The sequence below is a fragment of the Temnothorax nylanderi genome, unplaced genomic scaffold (assembly GCF_030848795.1).
Source record: "Temnothorax nylanderi isolate EJ_2023f unplaced genomic scaffold, tnyl_v1.0 TNYL_tig0175_pilon, whole genome shotgun sequence".
Classification (NCBI taxonomy): Eukaryota; Metazoa; Arthropoda; class Insecta; order Hymenoptera; family Formicidae; genus Temnothorax; species Temnothorax nylanderi.
The window spans coordinates 190,581-210,241 of NW_027249237.1; the positions used below are offsets into that span (position 1 = coordinate 190,581).

Sequence of the window (19,661 nt, forward strand, 5' to 3'; positions counted from 1 at the left end):
ATAATAAAAGTGAGCAATTCTAATAGAGTAGAGCACGAATCTAAAAAGTGCTTTTTGAATCATCTTTCTATCATTTACGGTTGCCGAGATATAAGCGTTTTATGAAAATAAAATATCGTTTGGCGCTCGAATCCTTAAGATTTTGCGCGCTTTCTCGTCTTAATAAACGGAAATACAGAATTGCCAATAATAAAAGTGAGCAATTCTAATAGAGTGGAGCACAATCTAAAAAGTGCTTTTTGAATCATCTTTCTATCATTTACGGTTGCCGAGATATAAGCGTTTTATGAAAATAAAAAATCGCTCGGCGCTCGAATCCTTAAGATTTTGCGCGCTTTCTCGTCTTAATAAACGGAAATAAATAATTGCCAATGATAAAAGTGAGCAATTCTAATAGAGTAGCAGTACAGTTGCCGAGATCTAAAAAGTGCTTTTTGAATCATCTTTCTATCATTTACAGTTGCCGAGATATAAGCGTTTTATGAAAGTCAGAAATCATTTGGCGCCCGACCTTCACGGCACGCGCGCGCTTTATAATGTTAAATAAACGGAAGGACATAAATGTTAGTAACACAATCGAGATATTCCAATAGCGCAGAGTATAAACTAAACAGTCCTTTTTGAATCATCTCTATATCTTCGGTGGTTGCTCAGATATTTGCGATAAACGATATGGAAGACTTTTTTTTCTCGCGCCAAGCCAGCAACACATGGCCTTGACCTACTTTTGAGCGGCGGGCTGTACATTGACCTACTTTCTAAATTGACCTTGACCTAGATCGCCGAGTCCGGGAATGACGGCGCGCGGCGCGCGGCGTGCAAGGCAACGTCTATCGTAAATATTTTGATGTTTTTGCCGATTTTTAAAGGTTTATTTTAAGTACCGAGTGGCCTGCTTCCAAAGTAGCGTCGTTTACGCTGTCACAGCTTCCTCCTTAATGTGAGATGTATTATTGATGACATTGCAATCACATAGATGTCATACATCCATGCATTAGCGCTAATTACAAAATATTTCATGTCGTTGTTGAATGATGTTTATATCTGTGGTGGTTGCTGCGATATAAGAATATATTGATTCGCTGGTTAAAGTATTATGCGTTTTAAAACTCTTTATCGTTAAATCTTGTTCGAGAAATCATGCCTTATATTAAGAAGCATGCTGGTAATTGGTATAAACATTGTATTATTAATTTCTAATGTATTTTGACAAAGATCTGACGATAATCATTACTAGGATATTAGTGATTATCATTAAGTACCTGCAATATTTTTTATTTGTGTTTATTAATTAATAAAACAAACTGTTTACTAAAAATTTAAAGGTACATATTTCATAGTTCGAAGAGAACATTATTACAGTTAATTCCAATTTGTTATCGTCTTTATTGCTAATTTTGCGATATTCGTCCCTACATGTTGCGTGCGCGTGAATTATACATTCATATCTCAATGTATACATAAACTTGGAACATAACACTACCGTGTCTCTTGACAAGCAAATGTAATTAATAAATTATTACATTACTAATTTAATAAACAATTCATATTAATATAATATTAAATTACTATTAAGTAATAGCGAGAAACATATTGTGCATTCGTTAATACGCTTGAAAGATTATAAAAATTATGAAAAGAATTTTAGATTATGAGAAAAGCGCGAGATTCTCGAGTTTAGAGTCGTCTTTAATTTCTCAGAAATCGCTCCTGTTACGCGGAAAGCATGATGAGCGAAGAGGTTGCAGTAGGTATTCAAGCAGCGGCACGCCTACCCTCACCAATGTGGGGAGGCAACACCCTCGCTCAGAATACCTCCGTCAACCTCCTTGCCTAACATGCTATCCTGATACTTTTGCCGATTTAAACGGAGTTTTCGACACCGAGAATCGCCATTTTCGCTTCCTCTCATCCTAATACGCACTTTCAACTATTTTTATGATCTGTTTTGTGCATCTCTACGACACGTGAACAATTCTTCTATTGTTTCATTTTAACCTTAAAATTACCCTAACATTAAAATATGAAATTTCTGTTATTATTATTATTATTATTATTATTATTATTATTATTATTATATTTATTAATTATATTCGTTTAAATTACAAATAATTGACGCGTATGCGCGGCACGCAATAACGCTCCAACTCATTTCTCACGCTAAACATGACACTATAGCGAATTGAAAAGACCCGTATTATAATATATGTGTTTTCCGCAAAACAGCAAGATATAACTTACATTACTTTGCTAAAAAATTTCTAATTATTTAATAAAGATTAACAAGTTCGTGAAACAATTAGCGTTGTGTCAACGTATATTTTTTTAAACTCGTTTAGTATCGGCCGCAACGGCATTTGTAGCTTTTTTCTCTCGTTGGCTAGAATTATGAAACAACATTCTAGAACCTTTTATCATTTAATCTTAATTGTTCGAGAAAGCATGCCTCTCATTAAAGGACAGATAACAATGATACAATTAACGTATTTCTCGAGATTCCTCTTGTGTCGTTCGTCGTATGTACATACATATCTCGGATCTTCTATCTTCCCGAACGCCGCCCGACGGCACTCGACGCTACCTTTTTCTCATTGCCGAGCATTATGCAACAATATTCTAAAACTTTTTATTGTTTAATGTTGTTCGAAAGAGCATACTTTGCATTAAAGGATACATAACAATGATGAGATGAATGTATTTCTCGAGATTTGTTTAGTGTCGTTTGTCACATTTCGGATCGTCTACCTTCCGGCCGAGTACGAGCGACGGCATTCGTAGTTTCCTTTTTTTTCGTTGGCTAGCATTATGCAACAGCATTCTATAACTCTTTATCGTCCAATCTTGTTCGAGAGAGCATGCCTTACATTAAAGGGCACATAACAATGTTAAGATAGCTATAAAATAAGGTATATCCTGTATTACAACACCTTAGAGATCTTTTGTGTGCATAAATGCTGCTTACAATATTTTCGTACGGTTCATCGTCTTTTAGATTAAACGATAAAAAGTCTCAGAATATTGTTGCATAATGCTAAGCGAAAAACGTAAACTATACGAATCTCGTCACTCGTGCCCGGCAGGAAGACGGTCCGAAATGCGACGAACGACACTAAACTAATCTCGAGAAATACGTTCATCTTATATCATTGCTATGTATCCTTTAATGCAAAGTATGCTTTCTCGAACAAGATTGGACGATAAAGAGTTATAGAATGCTGTTGCATAATGCTAGACAACGAAAAAAAGGAAACTACGAATGCCTTCGTTCGCGCTCAGCGGGAAGGTAGACGGTCCGAAATGTGACAAACGACACTAAACAAATCTCGAGAAATACGTTCATCTTGTCATTATTATATGTCCTTTAATGTGAGATATGCTCTCTCGAACATGATTAAATGATAAAAGGTTTTAGAATGTTGTTGCATAATGCTAGCCAACGAGAGAAAGGAACTACGAATGCCGTCGCTCGTGCTCGGCAGGAAGACGGCCCAAATTCCGAAATGCGACGAATGACACGGGACTAATCTCAAGTAATAAGTTCTTATCATTGTTATCTTAACATTGTCCTTTTAATGTGAGGCATATGCTCTCTCGAACAAGATTGAACGATAAAGATCGAATTATAAAATGCTTTTGCATAATGCATAGCCAACGATTCATAAATTTTTATATATGTATCTCAGCAACCATCACAGATATAAACATCATTCAAAAACGACATAAAATATTGTAATTAGCGCTAATGTGATTGCAATATCATTTAATAATACATCTCACATTAGGGAGGAAGCTGTGACAGCGTAAACGATGCTGCTTTGGAAGCAGGCCACTCGCTACTTAAAATAAGCCTTTAAAAATCAGCAAAAACATCAAAATATTTACGATAGACGTTGCCGTGCACGCCGCGCGCCGTCATTCCCGGACTCGGCGATCTAGGTCAAGGTCAATTTAGAAAGTAGGTCAATGTACAGCGCGTGACAAAAGTGTCCCGCCGCCCGCCGCCCACCGCTCAAGTAGGTCAAGGCCATACGTCGCTGGCTTGGCGCGAGAAAGTCTTCCCTGTTTATCGCAAATATCTGGGCAACCACCGAAGATATACAGATGATTCAAAAGGGACTGTTTGATTTATACTCTGTGCTATTGGAATATCTCAATTTTGTTACTAACAATTACGCCCTTCCGTTTATTAAACATGATAAAGCGCGCGCGTGCCATAAAGATCAGGCGCCAAATGATTTCTGCATGACTTTCATAAAACGCTTATATCTCGGCAATCGTAAATGATAGAAAGATGATTCAAAAAGCACTTTTTAGATCGTGCTCCACTCTATTAGAATTGCTCACTTTTATCATTGGCAATTATTTATTTCCGTTTATTAAGACGAGAAAGCGCGCAAAATCTTAAGTATTCGAGCGCCAAGCGATTTTTTATTTTCATAAAACGCTTATATCTCGGCAACCGTAAATGATAGAAAGATGATTAAAAAAAGACTTTGTTCTTCGTACTTTGCCCTGTTGGTATTACTCAATTGTATTACTCGCAATTATGTACTTTCGTTTATTAAAGCGAGAAAGCGCGAGCTGGCCAAAAGAATCGCGCGCCTCGCCGCATTCATCATTTTCATTAAACGTTTATATCTCGGCAACCGTAAATGATAGAAAGATGATTCAAAAAGCACTTTTTAGATCGTGCTCTACTCTATTAGAATTGCTCACTTTTATTATTGGCAATTCTGTATTTCCGTTTATTAAGACGAGAAAGCGCGCAAAATCTTAAGGATTCGAGCGCCGAGCGATTTTTTATTTTCATAAAACGCTTATATCTCGGCAACCGTAAATGATAGAAAGATGATTAAAAAAAGACTTTGTTCTTCGTACTTTGCCCTGTTGGTATTACTCAATTGTATTACTCGCAATTATGTACTTTCGTTTATTAAAGCGATAAAGCGCGAGCTGGTCAAAAGTATCGCGCGCCTCGCCGCATTCATCATTTTCATTAAACGTTTATATCTCGGCAATCGTAAAAGACAGAAAGATGTTTCAAAAAGCACTTTTTAGATCGTGCTCTACTCTATCAGAATTGCTCACTTTTATTATCGGCAATTATTTATTTTGTAATTAGCGCTAATGCATGGATGTATGACATCTATGTGATTGCAATATCATCAATAATACATCTCACATTAAGGAGGAAGCTGTGACAGCGTAAACGACGCTGCTTTGGAAGCAGGCCACTCGGTACTTAAAATAAACCTTTAAAAATCAGCAAAAACATCAAAATATTTACGATAGACGTTGCCGTGCACGCAGCGCGCGCGCGCCGGCATTCCCGGACTCGGCGATCTAGGTCAAGGTCAATTTAGAAAGTAGGTCAATGTACAGCCCGCCGCTCAAAAGTAGGTCAAGGCCATGTGTTGCTGGCTTGGCGCGAGAAAAAAAAGTCTTCCCTATCGTTTATCGCAAATATCTGAGCAACCACCGAAGATATAAAGATGATTCAAAAAGGACTGTTTAGTTTATACTCTGCGCTATTGGAATATCTCGATTTTGTTACTAACATTTACGTCCTTCCGTTTATTTTAACTTTATAAAGCGCGCGCGTGCCGTGAAGGTCGGGCGCCAAATGATTTCTGACTTTCATAAAACGCTTATATCTCAGCAATCGTAAATGATAGAAAGATGATTCAAAAAGCACTTTTTAGATCGTGCTCTACTATATTAGAATTGCTCACTTTTATTATTGACAATTCTTTATTTCCGTCTATTAAGACGAGAAAGCGCGCAAAATCTTAAGGATTCGAGCGCCGAGCGATTTTTTATTTTCATAAAACCCTTATATCTCGGCAACCGTAAATGATAGAAAGATGATTCAAAAAGCACTTTTTAGATCGTGCTCCACTCTATTAGAATTGCTCACTTTTATTATTGGCAATTATTTATTTCCGTTTATTAAGACGAGAAAGCGCGCAAAATCTTAAGGATTCGGGCGCCAAGCGATTTTCTATTTTCATTAAACGCTTATATCTCGGCAACCGTGAATGATAGAAAAATGATTAAAAAAAGACTTTGTTCTTCGTACTTTGCCCTGTTGGTATTACTCAATTGTATTACTCGCAATTATGTACTTTCGTTTATTAAAGCGATAAAGCGCGAGCTGGTCAGAGGAATCTCGCGCGCCTCGCCGCATTCATCATTTTCATTAAACGTTTATATCTCGGCAATCGTAAAAGACAGAAAGATGATTCAAAAAGCACTTTTTAGATCGTGCTTTATTGTATTAGAATTGCTCACTTTTATCATTGGCAATTATTTATTTCCGTTTATTAAAACGAGAAAGCGCGCAAAATCTTAAGGATTCGCAGGCGCCAAGCGAGTTTTTATTTTCATTAAACGCTTATATCTCGGCAACCGCAAACGATAGAAAGACGATTCAACAAGCACTCGTTAGTTTGAAATTTGCCCTATTGGAATTAGTCATTATTAATACTGGCAATTTTACACTTTCGATTACTAAGACGACAAAGCGCGCGACCGCGCGAAATCTTAACGAAACGTGCGCGCCGAGCGACTTTTTATTTTCAACTTATGGGTATACCTATATTTCGGCAATCATAAATATATAGAAAAATGGTAGAAAAACACTACAAAATGGTTTTAGCCTTTTTTTCTCGTTTATAATGTTTTTTTTAAGCTGATTTCATGGATTTTTGTTAAGTATTTTTGTTGCGCGCGAATACGGAACTATCAAAATCCGAGTCATTTTTGGCTAAAATTATATGGAATAAATATGTTCTTGTCAAGATATATAAGGTAATATTATTTGTTCACTGTCGTCAAAATCGCCAATGTACCACTTAATATTGTCAATTTATATAGTGTCGATCGTGAAACTATATGCTTTTTATCGTTATGGTTAATTTAACAACAGTCGTCAAAGTATATATATGTATGTACGATTGAACAGCGGTTATCGTCAAACTATAGCCAGAAGTCGTCGAAGTAGCCAATTAACATATATATATATATTTTTATATTTATGTGTTTCTTATATTTCAAGATTAGGTATAACTTTTCGGGACATTGTCTCATTTCTAAGATTTCAGGATTATGACATTTCGACACATTGTCATATATATGTAGTTTTCAATTTTTGTGATTTTGATTTTTCGGGACATTGCATGTCCACCGAAATATTCTATAAGAAGAATATATTTTGCGTTCTTGTACGTTTATAACAATAATAAAATGTTTTATTTTTTAATTAATCTGTTTGTGTAATTTAGAACATCTTAATTCTGCAAAGTACTCTCAATAGGAAATAATTTGTTATATAATCTATTGTGATACGTCATTATGATACAAAGCAAACAAGAGAACTTATTGCACTGCATTATCGCAGTCAATTGAAAGTCACATGTGTTTCCAATAAATCTATCGGACTTTCTGTATCTATGTTAAAATAATCAGGCAGCTGAATAAAGCGTTTCACACGTGTATTATATCGTCTTCCGGCACTAAGTAAGATAACTGACAAACTGTCTTTGTCTATTCAGAATTACGCATTACCGATTAGAACAATATTGTTTTTGCATCGCGAATATGCGCATGCAACTCGATGAAAACAGCATTTGATGTCCTCGGTAGTACTGATAAGCAAATTAAAACGTCATATTACTCTGAGATATTAATACCTTCATCGTAGCTGAGCAAAAATCTTTTAATTAAGCCGGTTCCCTGATTTTTAACGAAGCGCCATGTGTCCTGTAAGTTAATAATAGCCTTCGTAAAAATGCATGTCTTTATGATGCTGTTAATTTCTTTTCGTCCCTTTTTGAGTTATTAATCTCTCCGTAGTAATGGTTTTTAAATAGGACTTGAGAGCTGCGATTATTATTTTCTTTCTTTCTTTGTTTGTTTATTTCTTTGTTTGATTATTATTTTGCCTTCATCTTCTTCCGCACATGGAGTGTGATGTCCGCACTGAATGTGCGAATTATGTTGACTTTTACGTATAAAGATCATAGAATGTTAAAATAATTTATAGGCAGATGCAATATCTTGCATCTTAACAAACGCTGAAAATTAAATCCATTTTTCGAAATAAATCATATCTTACATTAGAAAATAGTTGAAACTGATAGGGAAGAAAGAGGCGGAAAGAATAATTAAGCATAGCTTTATTTAATTTTAATTAGTATTGTTGTATATGTCTCAAAACGTCGAATTAGCTGTTTGTTTCCAAATTCTTTATATTTCTTCTTTTTCAAAATTTTCACACAAAATTATTTATTTTAAAATATTTAATATAAAATAAAAACTCTAAATAGCCTAAAGTAAAAAGTGTATAAAAGGATAGGTGCAGAATCAAAATAAATATACTCGGATGCGTTATTTATATAAATATCATATCTTAAAACATACAAAAAGATCTGTAAGAAATTAAAAAAAAAACCTTAAAATTTTTGAAATGTCTAGAACTTTTTAACTTAATTTTGATACTTTTTGTTATTGATATGAAACGTTGTTGAGGAGAGGGTGTGTTAAACAATACTATTATTTTCTTTGTATCTGTTTATTATAAATAACAAGATGCATATATTCGGTGCGCACGTGTCATTTAACTTGTATAATATATTTATATGTATATATATGTATATATATATATACCTATATGTAATCAAGCTCCGGCTAAATTTATTTCGCTTATTCCCTGTACTATATCTCTGATTTATGCTGAGTGATTAATACACTTCGCTACAATCTGTTTCGCGATACCGCGTGAAAAATTCGAGAATAAACTTTGCGCGTCATGCGACAAAGGAAAATCGCGTTGTCTTCTCACGAGGTAGAAGTGGATGCCGAAAATCGATTTGCTCTCGATCGCGCGTACTGAATGATACTTTTTCTTAAACCCTTCGAAATTAGCGGCATTACCGCATATCTTTTCTTTCGAGTGACATTGATTCCACCAATTAAAATGTAGATACAAATCCGATAGAATTTTTTTTATTGTTGAAAAGTGTTTAAAAATTTACCGTTACTGATATGCGTCTCGCGAGTAACATGGGCGAATATTTGGATTAAAATTGTTCAGTCGACGAACAATTTAATGATATCGCGTATTGAACTTGGCCTGGATATGTCTAATTGAATTCAGCAATACGTCGATGTACGAGTTCAACATATTCGTTGTCTTGAGCGTCCAGATAATTCGTGCCAATAATCGCCAAATGTCCGTAAGGAAACTTCTCTATCTCTGGAAACGAAGGGATTAACGGCGGAGCATCGGTAATCCTTAGAAGCTACATTATATATTCATATAGCATTCGCATTAGCAACGTTTAATGCGTGCGTCCCTCTCGTATCGTATCCCCGCAATCCTAATGCTCTCCTACGCGCTCTCGACTATCATGCCTTAATTTGCGATAATCTAAACAACGCGTGTGTGTATACTTATAACATATTTTTATAAACTCTCTTTTACACATGAAAAGGTTTAAACCTTTCGTCCCACGAGATGTCCGCTATTTCGACTTTGATTCCTTCGTCATTCTCGCACATCTTTTTATCATTGTTACCTGCCGTGAAATCAGAGAAATCTATAATTATTAAATTAACAAGTTTTCTTTTCCAAAGAGATTTATTTAAAGTAACGTTATACGTGAAAACTGATTTTGTTACTGTTGCCAAATTCTTTATTATTTATTAATTTTTTATTTAAGATGCAATCGAAGAGATAAAACAAGTTGCATATTGCATTAATTTAATCGCATTACGTTTGTGTGCGTAAAAATTGAACGATTAGGACTGATTTTGAAAAAGATATGTTCATGCTGATTGTTACAAGCGCAATGCTTCGAGAGAAGACGCGCGAAAAATGGGGAATTTCGGGGGACGCATTTGAATCACATATGTAGAAAATTAAAGACGATTAAACTTTGAAAAGCTACATATACGACATCTTATAGCAGGCACATCTTATCATATCACGCTAGAGGCTCGAAAAAGCCTGGTAAAACCGCACAGAAATACTGAACCCGACATTTGTTGTATTCCTTATTTCTTGTAACGACTAATTACGTATTTCCCTCTCTTTCTATATCATTCTTACACATATGCATTCGTTCGCATGCGTTCTTTTTCTTCCTCATACGGGCAGTCTCTTTTGTTATTAATTAAATAAAGGGTGCGAACGGTGCGTAAGCGCAAACGAACGAATAAATTCTTATTCTGTTTAAATGGACAGAGATTGTTATATCAGAGACATCCCCCTTGAAGGACAGCATTTGCGATAGGGATACTGAATCGCGAAGCTACTATCTTTTGCGAATTGTTGCAATCTATTTTTTGTTTTAGATTCCATCAATTTTAGATTTAAAAAAAAAACATGTAAATAATATCATCGAGAATCTGTTTAGTAGCTATTTGCTTCTATTTGTTGCACGTTTATTTTCATTTTATCTTAAAATCTTAAATAATTGTAAATAAATCAGTTTGTATAAAACAATATATAAAAAATAATAATAAAAAATATCGCAATTATAAACGGTTCGTATTTGTTCGTTTGATTCTTTATGAGTCGTATACGAGACATGAGCGATGAGACCGAAAAATGTAACGACATACTTAAATAAATCTTTTGGTGCTGCAAAGAATAACTGAAAAGTTAGATTTTGTAACAACTTACATGTTATACATAAAACAAGATTATCTTTTGCGAATTGATTTTTAATCACAAGGAAAGTAGATATATTTCTATCAATAAAATCTTTAACATTTCAAGACTTTTTAATGTGTTATATGTATTGTGGCAAATACAAAAGGAATTCATTTGATGACATTTTATAAGAAATTATTTGTTAAACGTTTTTATCAATTCCTTACAATATGATTTGATTACTTTGGGTTTGAAAGACGGATACGGAATGCGCATTCTTCTGTGACGTGTGTCATACAATTTAGAAGTGTTGCGCGACGTGATTCTTGAGTATTCATTCAATTATATAGTAATGCATCGTTTCTTTTCGAACTTAACGCTCATATATGAGTTTCCTTCACATTAAACGTTGAGGAAAATCTCTTTTATTTTTAGTGAACGTGTCGCATTGTGTCACGTATTTGTGAAGTCATCATGACTTTGATATTAACATGTACTCACGTATATAGATTTGTATCAAACATGTTGGATATTTAAAAATCAAATTACGATATTAAAATATCCATAAGATAAACGTTAAAATTTAATTAATACCACTTTATAATTCAAAAAAATGTTAAACAATAACCACGAACATATCAAAAAACGATTAAGAAACTTGATTTTATGATAAAGAAATAAACAATGTCCTTAAAAGACGCTTTGCACCATTCATGAAATCTTTTAAAACCTGAAATTAAAATTTATTGTATATCCAATAACGCAGCAATAACATTATTCTCTCATATACCCTTAATACTGTTCCTAACAACATTGCATGTCGAGCAAATATAATATCGATAAAAGATCTGATATCTTTTAAGTAGTAAATTCTATCTTTAAAGCTCTTAACTTATAGTCATTTAGAATTAAACATTTATTACGAGCGCGTGTGGTCGATTCAGCGCAAATCGCGATTAAAAAGTAAATGTGGTGCCGATGAAAAAGCTTCGGAAAGAAATGAACGATTAGTGCCGCGAGGGATCGTTGCCCGACGAAACCTTTCTAAATTATTAAATGGCGTCATTGTCCGATTATGCTCGTTTGATTTTACGTAACGAAAATCGAGGGTGGTGGTAGGATTCGGCGATAAACATTTAACAGACGACTGCCTCCGATATCGGGTTCTCCGTGATGTGTATGGTCGCGGTAGGCCAGTCGATCTTCTTGCTGCAAACGTGATTCAATCCTTCCAACGAAGCCAGTCTGAAATCGGCCATTTTTAACGGCGACAGCGGGGCCACTGTAAACGAAAATATCGGAAGCTAGTATCTTCGATTACGCTCCTTCACCTTTACCTTGCCTTGAAGAGGCTGTAACGCGCATGTAATTACGTTCGTTCGTTCGAATTTTGTTACGCAAAACGTAGAAAATCGCTCAACGAAGGATATAAATAAAAGAAAGCGCACATGCAAAGTAAAAGGAGAATCAAAGGTGTATTGTTGGTGGACTGTTGTGTGCGCATAGCGAGACGTTGTGGACTGGCAAGGATTGTTCACTATTCTATGTTGCCCAGGTGCGAGATTGCTTTGTTCTGTCTTTTAGTCGTTTTTTTTTAAAACAATTTTACGAAAAAATGATCTAACATGAGCGTGTGCTGTTGCAAAATGAGTTAATTCCCTTTTTTTATTCATGTAAAGTAAATACTTTAATTTGGATCACCTGTATTAGAGTGTAGCGCAACAGGTCGGTCTCTGTTAATATCGCAAACAGATAGTACCTTGTTATCGATTACAGAGAAACTATATGAAACAGAAGAACTCAATCGGTAAGACCAATTTGTCACAAATTACTTCACTGGGCACCAATAATATTCGCTGTGCATTCGTTCGTCTGAAGTTCTTTAGTCGCACTTTCGTCATAAAATTTATGAATATTCGTGAAACAAAATAAGTATAGGAAGAAAGTTAAAGAAACCTACAAATAAGTGTAGGAATAAAATAATGTCCACACACTGATGTATACGAAAAAGTTTGATACAAGGCGAGTTAGTTAGAGACTTTCATCATTCTTGTCATCACCAGCGTAGACAAGATCAATGCGGTATTAGGCGAATTGTTAGGGGACGATTAGTTGAAATTAATCTTTTTCGAAAATCTTCGGGGTCCAGGGTCGCCCAGGACATGTAATTTTCTGTTAGTACCTTTCATACCTTCCGAAAAAAAGTTTGAATTCCGACTTACTTAACATATAGACGTGGCCTAATTGACCAACTGCGCGCTCGACTCTCCTTGCGGCCTTCAATTCCTAATTACAATTACCTTCGGGTGTTGTCGGCTTCACGGGCTTCCGCGGGGATCTCACCACTAAAACGTATAAAAAACGAATATTCCTTAAAAGTCATGAACGAAATATTGCTATATGGCGCACTGAGTTCGCAACTGCTATCTTTGAAGCGTTTCTCGTGCGGAACATTGATAGGCCAATTGTTTTTAATAATTACGAGTGAAATATAGCAAATTAATAGTGCAACAATTGATTGCTTAAAGTATCGCTGCAGTACTGCGTTTGTTACAATATGCAAATATTAATTTAAATTGTCCATTGCCTTTCGACTCAGGTTCATATATCGATACCGATACTTTCTTTGTGCAATCAATTCGTAAGCATCCAGGAATTTAAATAATTTTAACTTTAATCTCCTAAATTATTTCTAATCACGGCACGACTTTAAAGTAAAAATGACTGTCAAGCCTGAATTTAAATCTGAGTCGTTTCTAGACAACAGACAAATGGAATGCTCAGTTTTATTTCTATAATGCTATATTTTATTTTACAAGCATGTCGTCTTCAACGCAGATCGTAGCATTCGGAATTATCCGAAAAAAAGGAAACAGCAAATAAGCCAGTAACTAATTACGCTACTGTTCAGCTGAAATTGTAATATATACGTACCACTCGATCGATCCGAGACGCGTGGGAAATAAAGGCGCAAGTCGATGAACATGTATAATACTTTTTTCTTATTTTGTCTCATTTTTCTTTTTTTTCTAATATAGCTCGAAACATTAGTATATGTTATTGGCAAAATTCACAGACGAATTCAATGCAACCTTGTTTTTAAGTCACTTTTTATTTATCAGTCGAGCCAGTGGCTTTTTAACGAATAGAGGTACATGTTCGGACACGTATTTGAACCTCGGTGTAATCAGGCTGTAGCTTTTACTATTAATTAACACAGAGATAAAGCGGTTTATTTGTCAAGTTTATCGTAGTACATTTAATTAGCATTGTCATGATATAATTGAAGACACACAGTATTAACCCTGTTACACCCGAATTCAATTACGTCTAATTGTATTTTGCGCCACTTGTACAACATGGAAATATTTATATAATAGCGATAATTGCAACAACAATTAACGACGATGGAGATGAATAGTAACAGATGAAATAACAGATTACTCAGCGCGACAATTTGAATGTCACTCGCAGTTATTCGCTATATAAATTATTAAATTTTATATTAATTAGAGAATGAGAAAGGATCAAACTGAAGAACGAAAGACATGATACGGAACTAAATGCAAAATTATATAATCAAGTTTTAAAATACCTATTTGTATCGGTTTGTGAGAAAGCATAGTGTTTTGTGATTCAGTTTTTGTGATTAAGAAGCTAAATGAAACAATAAATCATATTTAATTAAAGGGAGTATTATTTAATCATTAAATTATGTGTAAATGTAACGTTTCTATTGTTTTCGTAAAGATATAAGCACAATAGCTTTTTTAGTAGAAAGATATGCTCCATAACAAAAAGTATGTGTGCAATATTGTTTAAAAAAAAAGAAAACTTGATATCTTAAAATTCTAAAACGTTAACTTATAACAACAACTATTTTACACAGTCTCGATTTAATATATATTTACTTAGAGAAAACATGCACTTAGATATTTCACGCGAATTGATTTTTTTCCTAATATTTTCAAAGATCAAACGATTCGATTGCTTCGTAACATTTTATCGTTTGAATTCGATAATAAAATAAAAAGTCATATATAATAAGCAATCAATATCTAACGTCTACTCATATCATATCTATCATTAAAAGAAATATAGTCGGCTAAAGACACACATTTATTCGAAGTATATTTAAGTATGTAAAGTATTTGCAATAGGCCAAAATTTTAATTAATAGTAATAGGGTATAGCAGTCGATAAAGTAAACTTAATACTATAAATAATCGCAAAGTTTCTCGCTTTTCCATTTCGACATCTAGCCGTGAGAAAAATGATGTGATCACTTGCAAAGCTTTGGAAGTTTGTTCTTTTTTTTCGCGCATAATTATTTACAATCACCTGTGACGAACAGATTGGCTGCAGTATGTCTTTTTTTTCTGCTCCTTATTACATTTACGCGTCATTAATTACGAAAAAATATATTTTCTATGTTTATTTCTACCGAAACATCTCTTGCGTCATTCTGACATAATTATTTTAGATGATTGGCAGTAATTACTGACATTTTACACTTCCGCTTGCAAGCGATCACGAGATATTTTCTTCGAAATCATGAAACTCGACGCGTGCGCGAATTGCTTATTACCAGTAAAGATTAATGAAAATTGTTGATTGCGTAATATGGTGATTAATTTCTGAAATGTGGTTCACGAAACGCTCACTTACCATATCCTTCGCCCTGAAGAAACAGTCGGAATGCCTCGCTTACTTTACCCGGTTGTTCTTCCAATACCATACCGCAATCCGATATCTAAAAGGTACAATTGATCACTGTTTGAAATACAATTAAAGTAGCAATAAAAATAAAGTATAATCTGATTTATGAAAGTTTCGTTTACTATTAAATTTTGTGATTTATGGTAATAATTCCACAATATATTAGTTTCCAAATTTAATAAAGAATATATATCTATGTTGCTCGACAGTAAATAGAATTGTAGCATTTTATCATATGCTAAGCGTCTGTTAAGCGCTGACCACATATGTGCAAAAAGAATCTAATTAAAATTTTAATTTTTTTAAATATATGTTTAAAACATGTGTTTCGAATTTTGTTATTAATTTTTAAGGAAAAATAATTACCTATTTACATTTTTATTCAATTTCTTTTTCCTTTCTAAGTTATAATATATACTTATGATATTAATATATATTTTATTGTGTGCTCTTCATAAAATCATAATCAAAAACTTACTTTCATCCAGGAGCTGTTTGTCGGATCCAAACGTCCATTTAACGTAACGGTATCGTCAACATGAGGGCTTAAAGCACCCGTGATGTTCATCACCGGCACACTAAGCGTTAATCCTTCCTTCTTGCGCGTTGGGTCCAATTCTCTTGTTATGTTCAAATCCGTGCGACGAACATAACTGTCGATAAATAATGCGAGATTCGTTGGGTTTACGCGACGCTCAAAATAGTTCTTGTACACTTGAACCAGATCGTGATTCCGTTCTTCAGTCCCCTGCATAAAATTACATCAATTTTAATACATGTTACATGTTGCAGTTTAATTTCAAAATTATTCGATGTCTTTGAATTTATCTTGTTACTCATAATACTTAAAACTTATACTAAGACTCATACTATAATCAGTAAACATTTATTAGAATATTCTTCAAAATTTTAATGTATAGTTTTTTTAATTTTAATGTTTTTTTTAAAGCAGTAAACAAGTTATTACAAATAACTATTCTATAGCTCTCATAAAAAGATTGGTTTGTTAATAAGAAAAACGCTTGCGAGAGTTGCACGCGACTTTGTCGTGAAAATAACCCACGTTTCTATCTCGGCCTATTATATCTGCCAATTGAACAGTTTCGAAGCCTGTTTCGGTAAACTATCGTGCGCTCACGATATGGTTTCTTTACGTCGTGATGACAGTAAAAACATCCGGCAAGTCCCATCATTAGTGTCAAATGAAAGAAAAGACAATGAAGCTAACAATAAGAATAAAGCTAGGAAATAATGGATGTCAGCTTTATTTGAAAATTATGTTTCTCCGTTTTTCTGAATAACATTGAAGATAACGACCTAAATACCATCAGCACAATGTATACGTGTGTGTGAGTGTGTATGTTTTCTCATTAATCTTCAATCAGCTTTTAATCTCATGCATCACGTTACACGTCATTTTTTTTAATTTTTTTATAACAATGTACGTTAAAGACGACATGCATATTATAAAATAATTAGCTCGTGTGACATTACATGTTTAAAATAAAGCGCGTTTTATTTCTGCGCATTGATATCAATAATATCAGCAATTTTACAATTAATTTCTTATTTAAAATTATCGAAAAATTCAAGCATGGATGATTTTTTTACTACGTAAATTATGAACATTATCTTCTCAAAAGATCAATATTTGCTGTTACTTTTATACTACTTTCTTCAAAGGTTAGAGGTCGTCTTTGAACGCAGTAATCTTTACGTTGTATAACAAAGCAAACTGTCAGTGTAATCCCCAGTTTCCATGGAGATGTTCTAACGAACCTTTGAAAGCTTAAGCTCTGTCGTCGATAATTCATCTTGCGTTCGCGCCTGAACGCTAACTCGGTTGACATTATTTTGCGCCTCATAAAAGCCCGGTAGTTTATTAGCTTCATAGAGTATACCTAGTGAGATAATCTAGCTCGGAATATGATTACCTCCCATAAGAGACATTAGACGAGAGACGGGAGATGTTTACATTATCAAATAATTTAATTACTCAATATTCCGGATATAATAAAAGAATATATTTAACATAATTTTATAGATTATAGTTTATTTTATAACTTAATCTATTACATTTTATCATAATATACATTTCTACAAAGGATATTAATTATCCAGATAATAAAGTAATTTTATTATCCGTATTTTTAATGTAATGAAAAAATTTTCATATGTAGTAGATTAAGTTATAATGTGTAAACTTCAATATATATATATATATATATATAAAATTTCGTATTTTTACTAACGATTTCATTTTAGCTATATAAAAATATCACAGAAACACACCGCAATTACGGATTTAAATATAATTATTTAATGATAATGCGTTAAATATTCTCAACAGCGAATTCTAATTAAATTCTAATTAACTTGGTAAAAAAATTATCTACTTGCTTTGTTAATTTTCTCATTTATTATAACAACCGTACGAAATCTTTTTTGAAACATTTAAAAATTTTTACGCTTAAGATATTACATGCCTGTTATATGCCGAGTCATAATCTCATTATAAATTTAAATTAAAAAAATGTGGACTCACCCTGCCAAAATGATGCCACATCAAATAGTCGAGAACGCCCTGGGTCATGCCTTGCGATCTCAGGTGGCGTACATTCAACTTTTGATAACCCCACTCGATCCATCCTGCCTGCGTGGACACGCAGTTTATCAGGCACAGTGCATTTACTTTCTCCGGATGAGCGAGCGAAAATCTTGCCAGTATATTGGCACCAGCCCCGACTCCGAAACCGATTACAGATTTTATGCCAAAATGGCCAAGAACGAAGAGCAGCTGTTCGGCCAGCTCTTCCATGGACGGATAAGTAAAACTGAAACATATTATCAATTAGTTGTCGTCGTTTTATGAGACAAGTGAATATTATATGACTATAAACAGTAAGAGAATTAAAAACCGATATATCAATATTTAAAGTTTATACGGCCTTTGGTGAATTTGGCACGCGAACAAGACCAATTGACAGAACCTCTGCATGCAAATCTGCATTGCGGTTTAAATTATTTTATAAAGTGGTATTTAACTAAAGTGTCAGAAAGTGTCTTAGGAAAGTGAGATAGGCCTTGATACTTAAAATCTAAAATTAATGCTAATATAAAAATAATTTCTGAATCGAACGTTAAGTTTATTACAAGACCTTGAACTATAATATTACCGAATTATTCTATTTATTTCTAATAATTTAAATCTCTATTTATAATAACCTAGTGCGTATTTCAATTTTACCGATTGTATCTTAGCTTCATTTGAAATAATAGATTAGACAGTAAAAAAGAAGAATTATGTAACAATCGATAAGTTTGAATCCGTACAAGTGCATAGGCAGTGATATTACAATAAAGTATGAGCATTCATACGACGAATATGCATATAAAGCAATAAGAAAGTAGCTTTAATTGAATTGTAAAATTTTGCGGATTTATAAGAATATAAACAAGCTGTTATCGGGATATGGATTAATAATGAGATTGATTGAGAAATTAATTAGGTCATTGATTTGCGCTAATTGAGTTGACATGTTCTGAAACGATGTACGCATATATATGTATGTAGAAATGCTCGAAGCTTTAGTCAGAAGCATTTATTATTAAATTTATTAATTATTAATTAATCAATTAATTAACAGACTTTAGTACGGAGAAAAAAAACTAATATTTTAATAGATCTTAATATGATAAAAGGAACTGTTTTAATTTAAAAATAAAGTAATAATTATATTTTTCTTCTATTCGATCGTTATTTAAAAAAATTGACTCACTCTTCAGGTAATGTCGGTGCACCTTCCTCTTGTCCGGGTGCGTTTACATGGTATACGCAGAAGTTTTCGAGTAGAACACGCATATCGATGTAATTAAAGAACGCCTGGAAGCTCGAGATGTCTATAAGAATAATTTTTATATCAGAAATCATATTATATAACATATATTACATATTTTTAAAACATTGTGGTAATAATACACAATTAAAAAGTGTTCATAACACGAGTAAATAGGATTAAAATATTATGTAATTCTATATCAATTTAAACGCCTGAGTTATAAATTACTTACAGTTAAGGCCTAGATCGTGATAAGTAAGAATAGCTGGTTTCGCTCGATTTCCTTGCACCGCTACCAGCAAACTTCCTTTGTCGGTCTCCACCCTTTCTTCCCGTACAGAACTGTCATCTCTGGAGAGATATCTCAATGCCGGAAATTGCAACTGAATGTTTTTTAGCTCGATGTCATCCATGCTATCGGAAGGCATCGTGCTGCGCATGAAAAT

The 19,661-nt window shown here is 33.7% G+C and overlaps 1 protein-coding gene across 12 annotated transcripts in view; it reads right to left on the minus strand.

The window, feature by feature from the left end:
• Positions 1-8,553: 8,553 nt before the first annotated feature.
• Mesk2 (misexpression suppressor of KSR 2) overlaps positions 8,554-19,661 on the minus strand; it is a 49,311-nt gene continuing 38,203 nt past the window's right edge. For 9 of the 12 annotated variants that reach the window (XM_071716061.1, XM_071716059.1, XM_071716065.1 and 6 more), the window contains 7 exons: positions 19,448-19,647; positions 19,156-19,276; positions 17,922-18,210; positions 15,855-16,124; positions 15,326-15,410; positions 12,958-13,002; positions 8,554-11,939 (listed from right to left, as the gene is read on the minus strand). In XM_071716061.1, coding sequence (XP_071572162.1) covers positions 11,794-11,939; positions 12,958-13,002; positions 15,326-15,410; positions 15,855-16,124; positions 17,922-18,210; positions 19,156-19,276; positions 19,448-19,647 — 1,156 coding nt within the window. In that variant the 3' untranslated portion in view covers positions 8,554-11,793. Of the gene's footprint in view, positions 11,940-12,879; positions 13,003-15,325; positions 15,411-15,854; positions 16,125-17,921; positions 18,211-19,155; positions 19,277-19,447; positions 19,648-19,661 lie in introns of those variants that run through there. The other 3 variants (XM_071716057.1, XM_071716060.1, XR_011719515.1) reach the window with 2 other exon arrangements.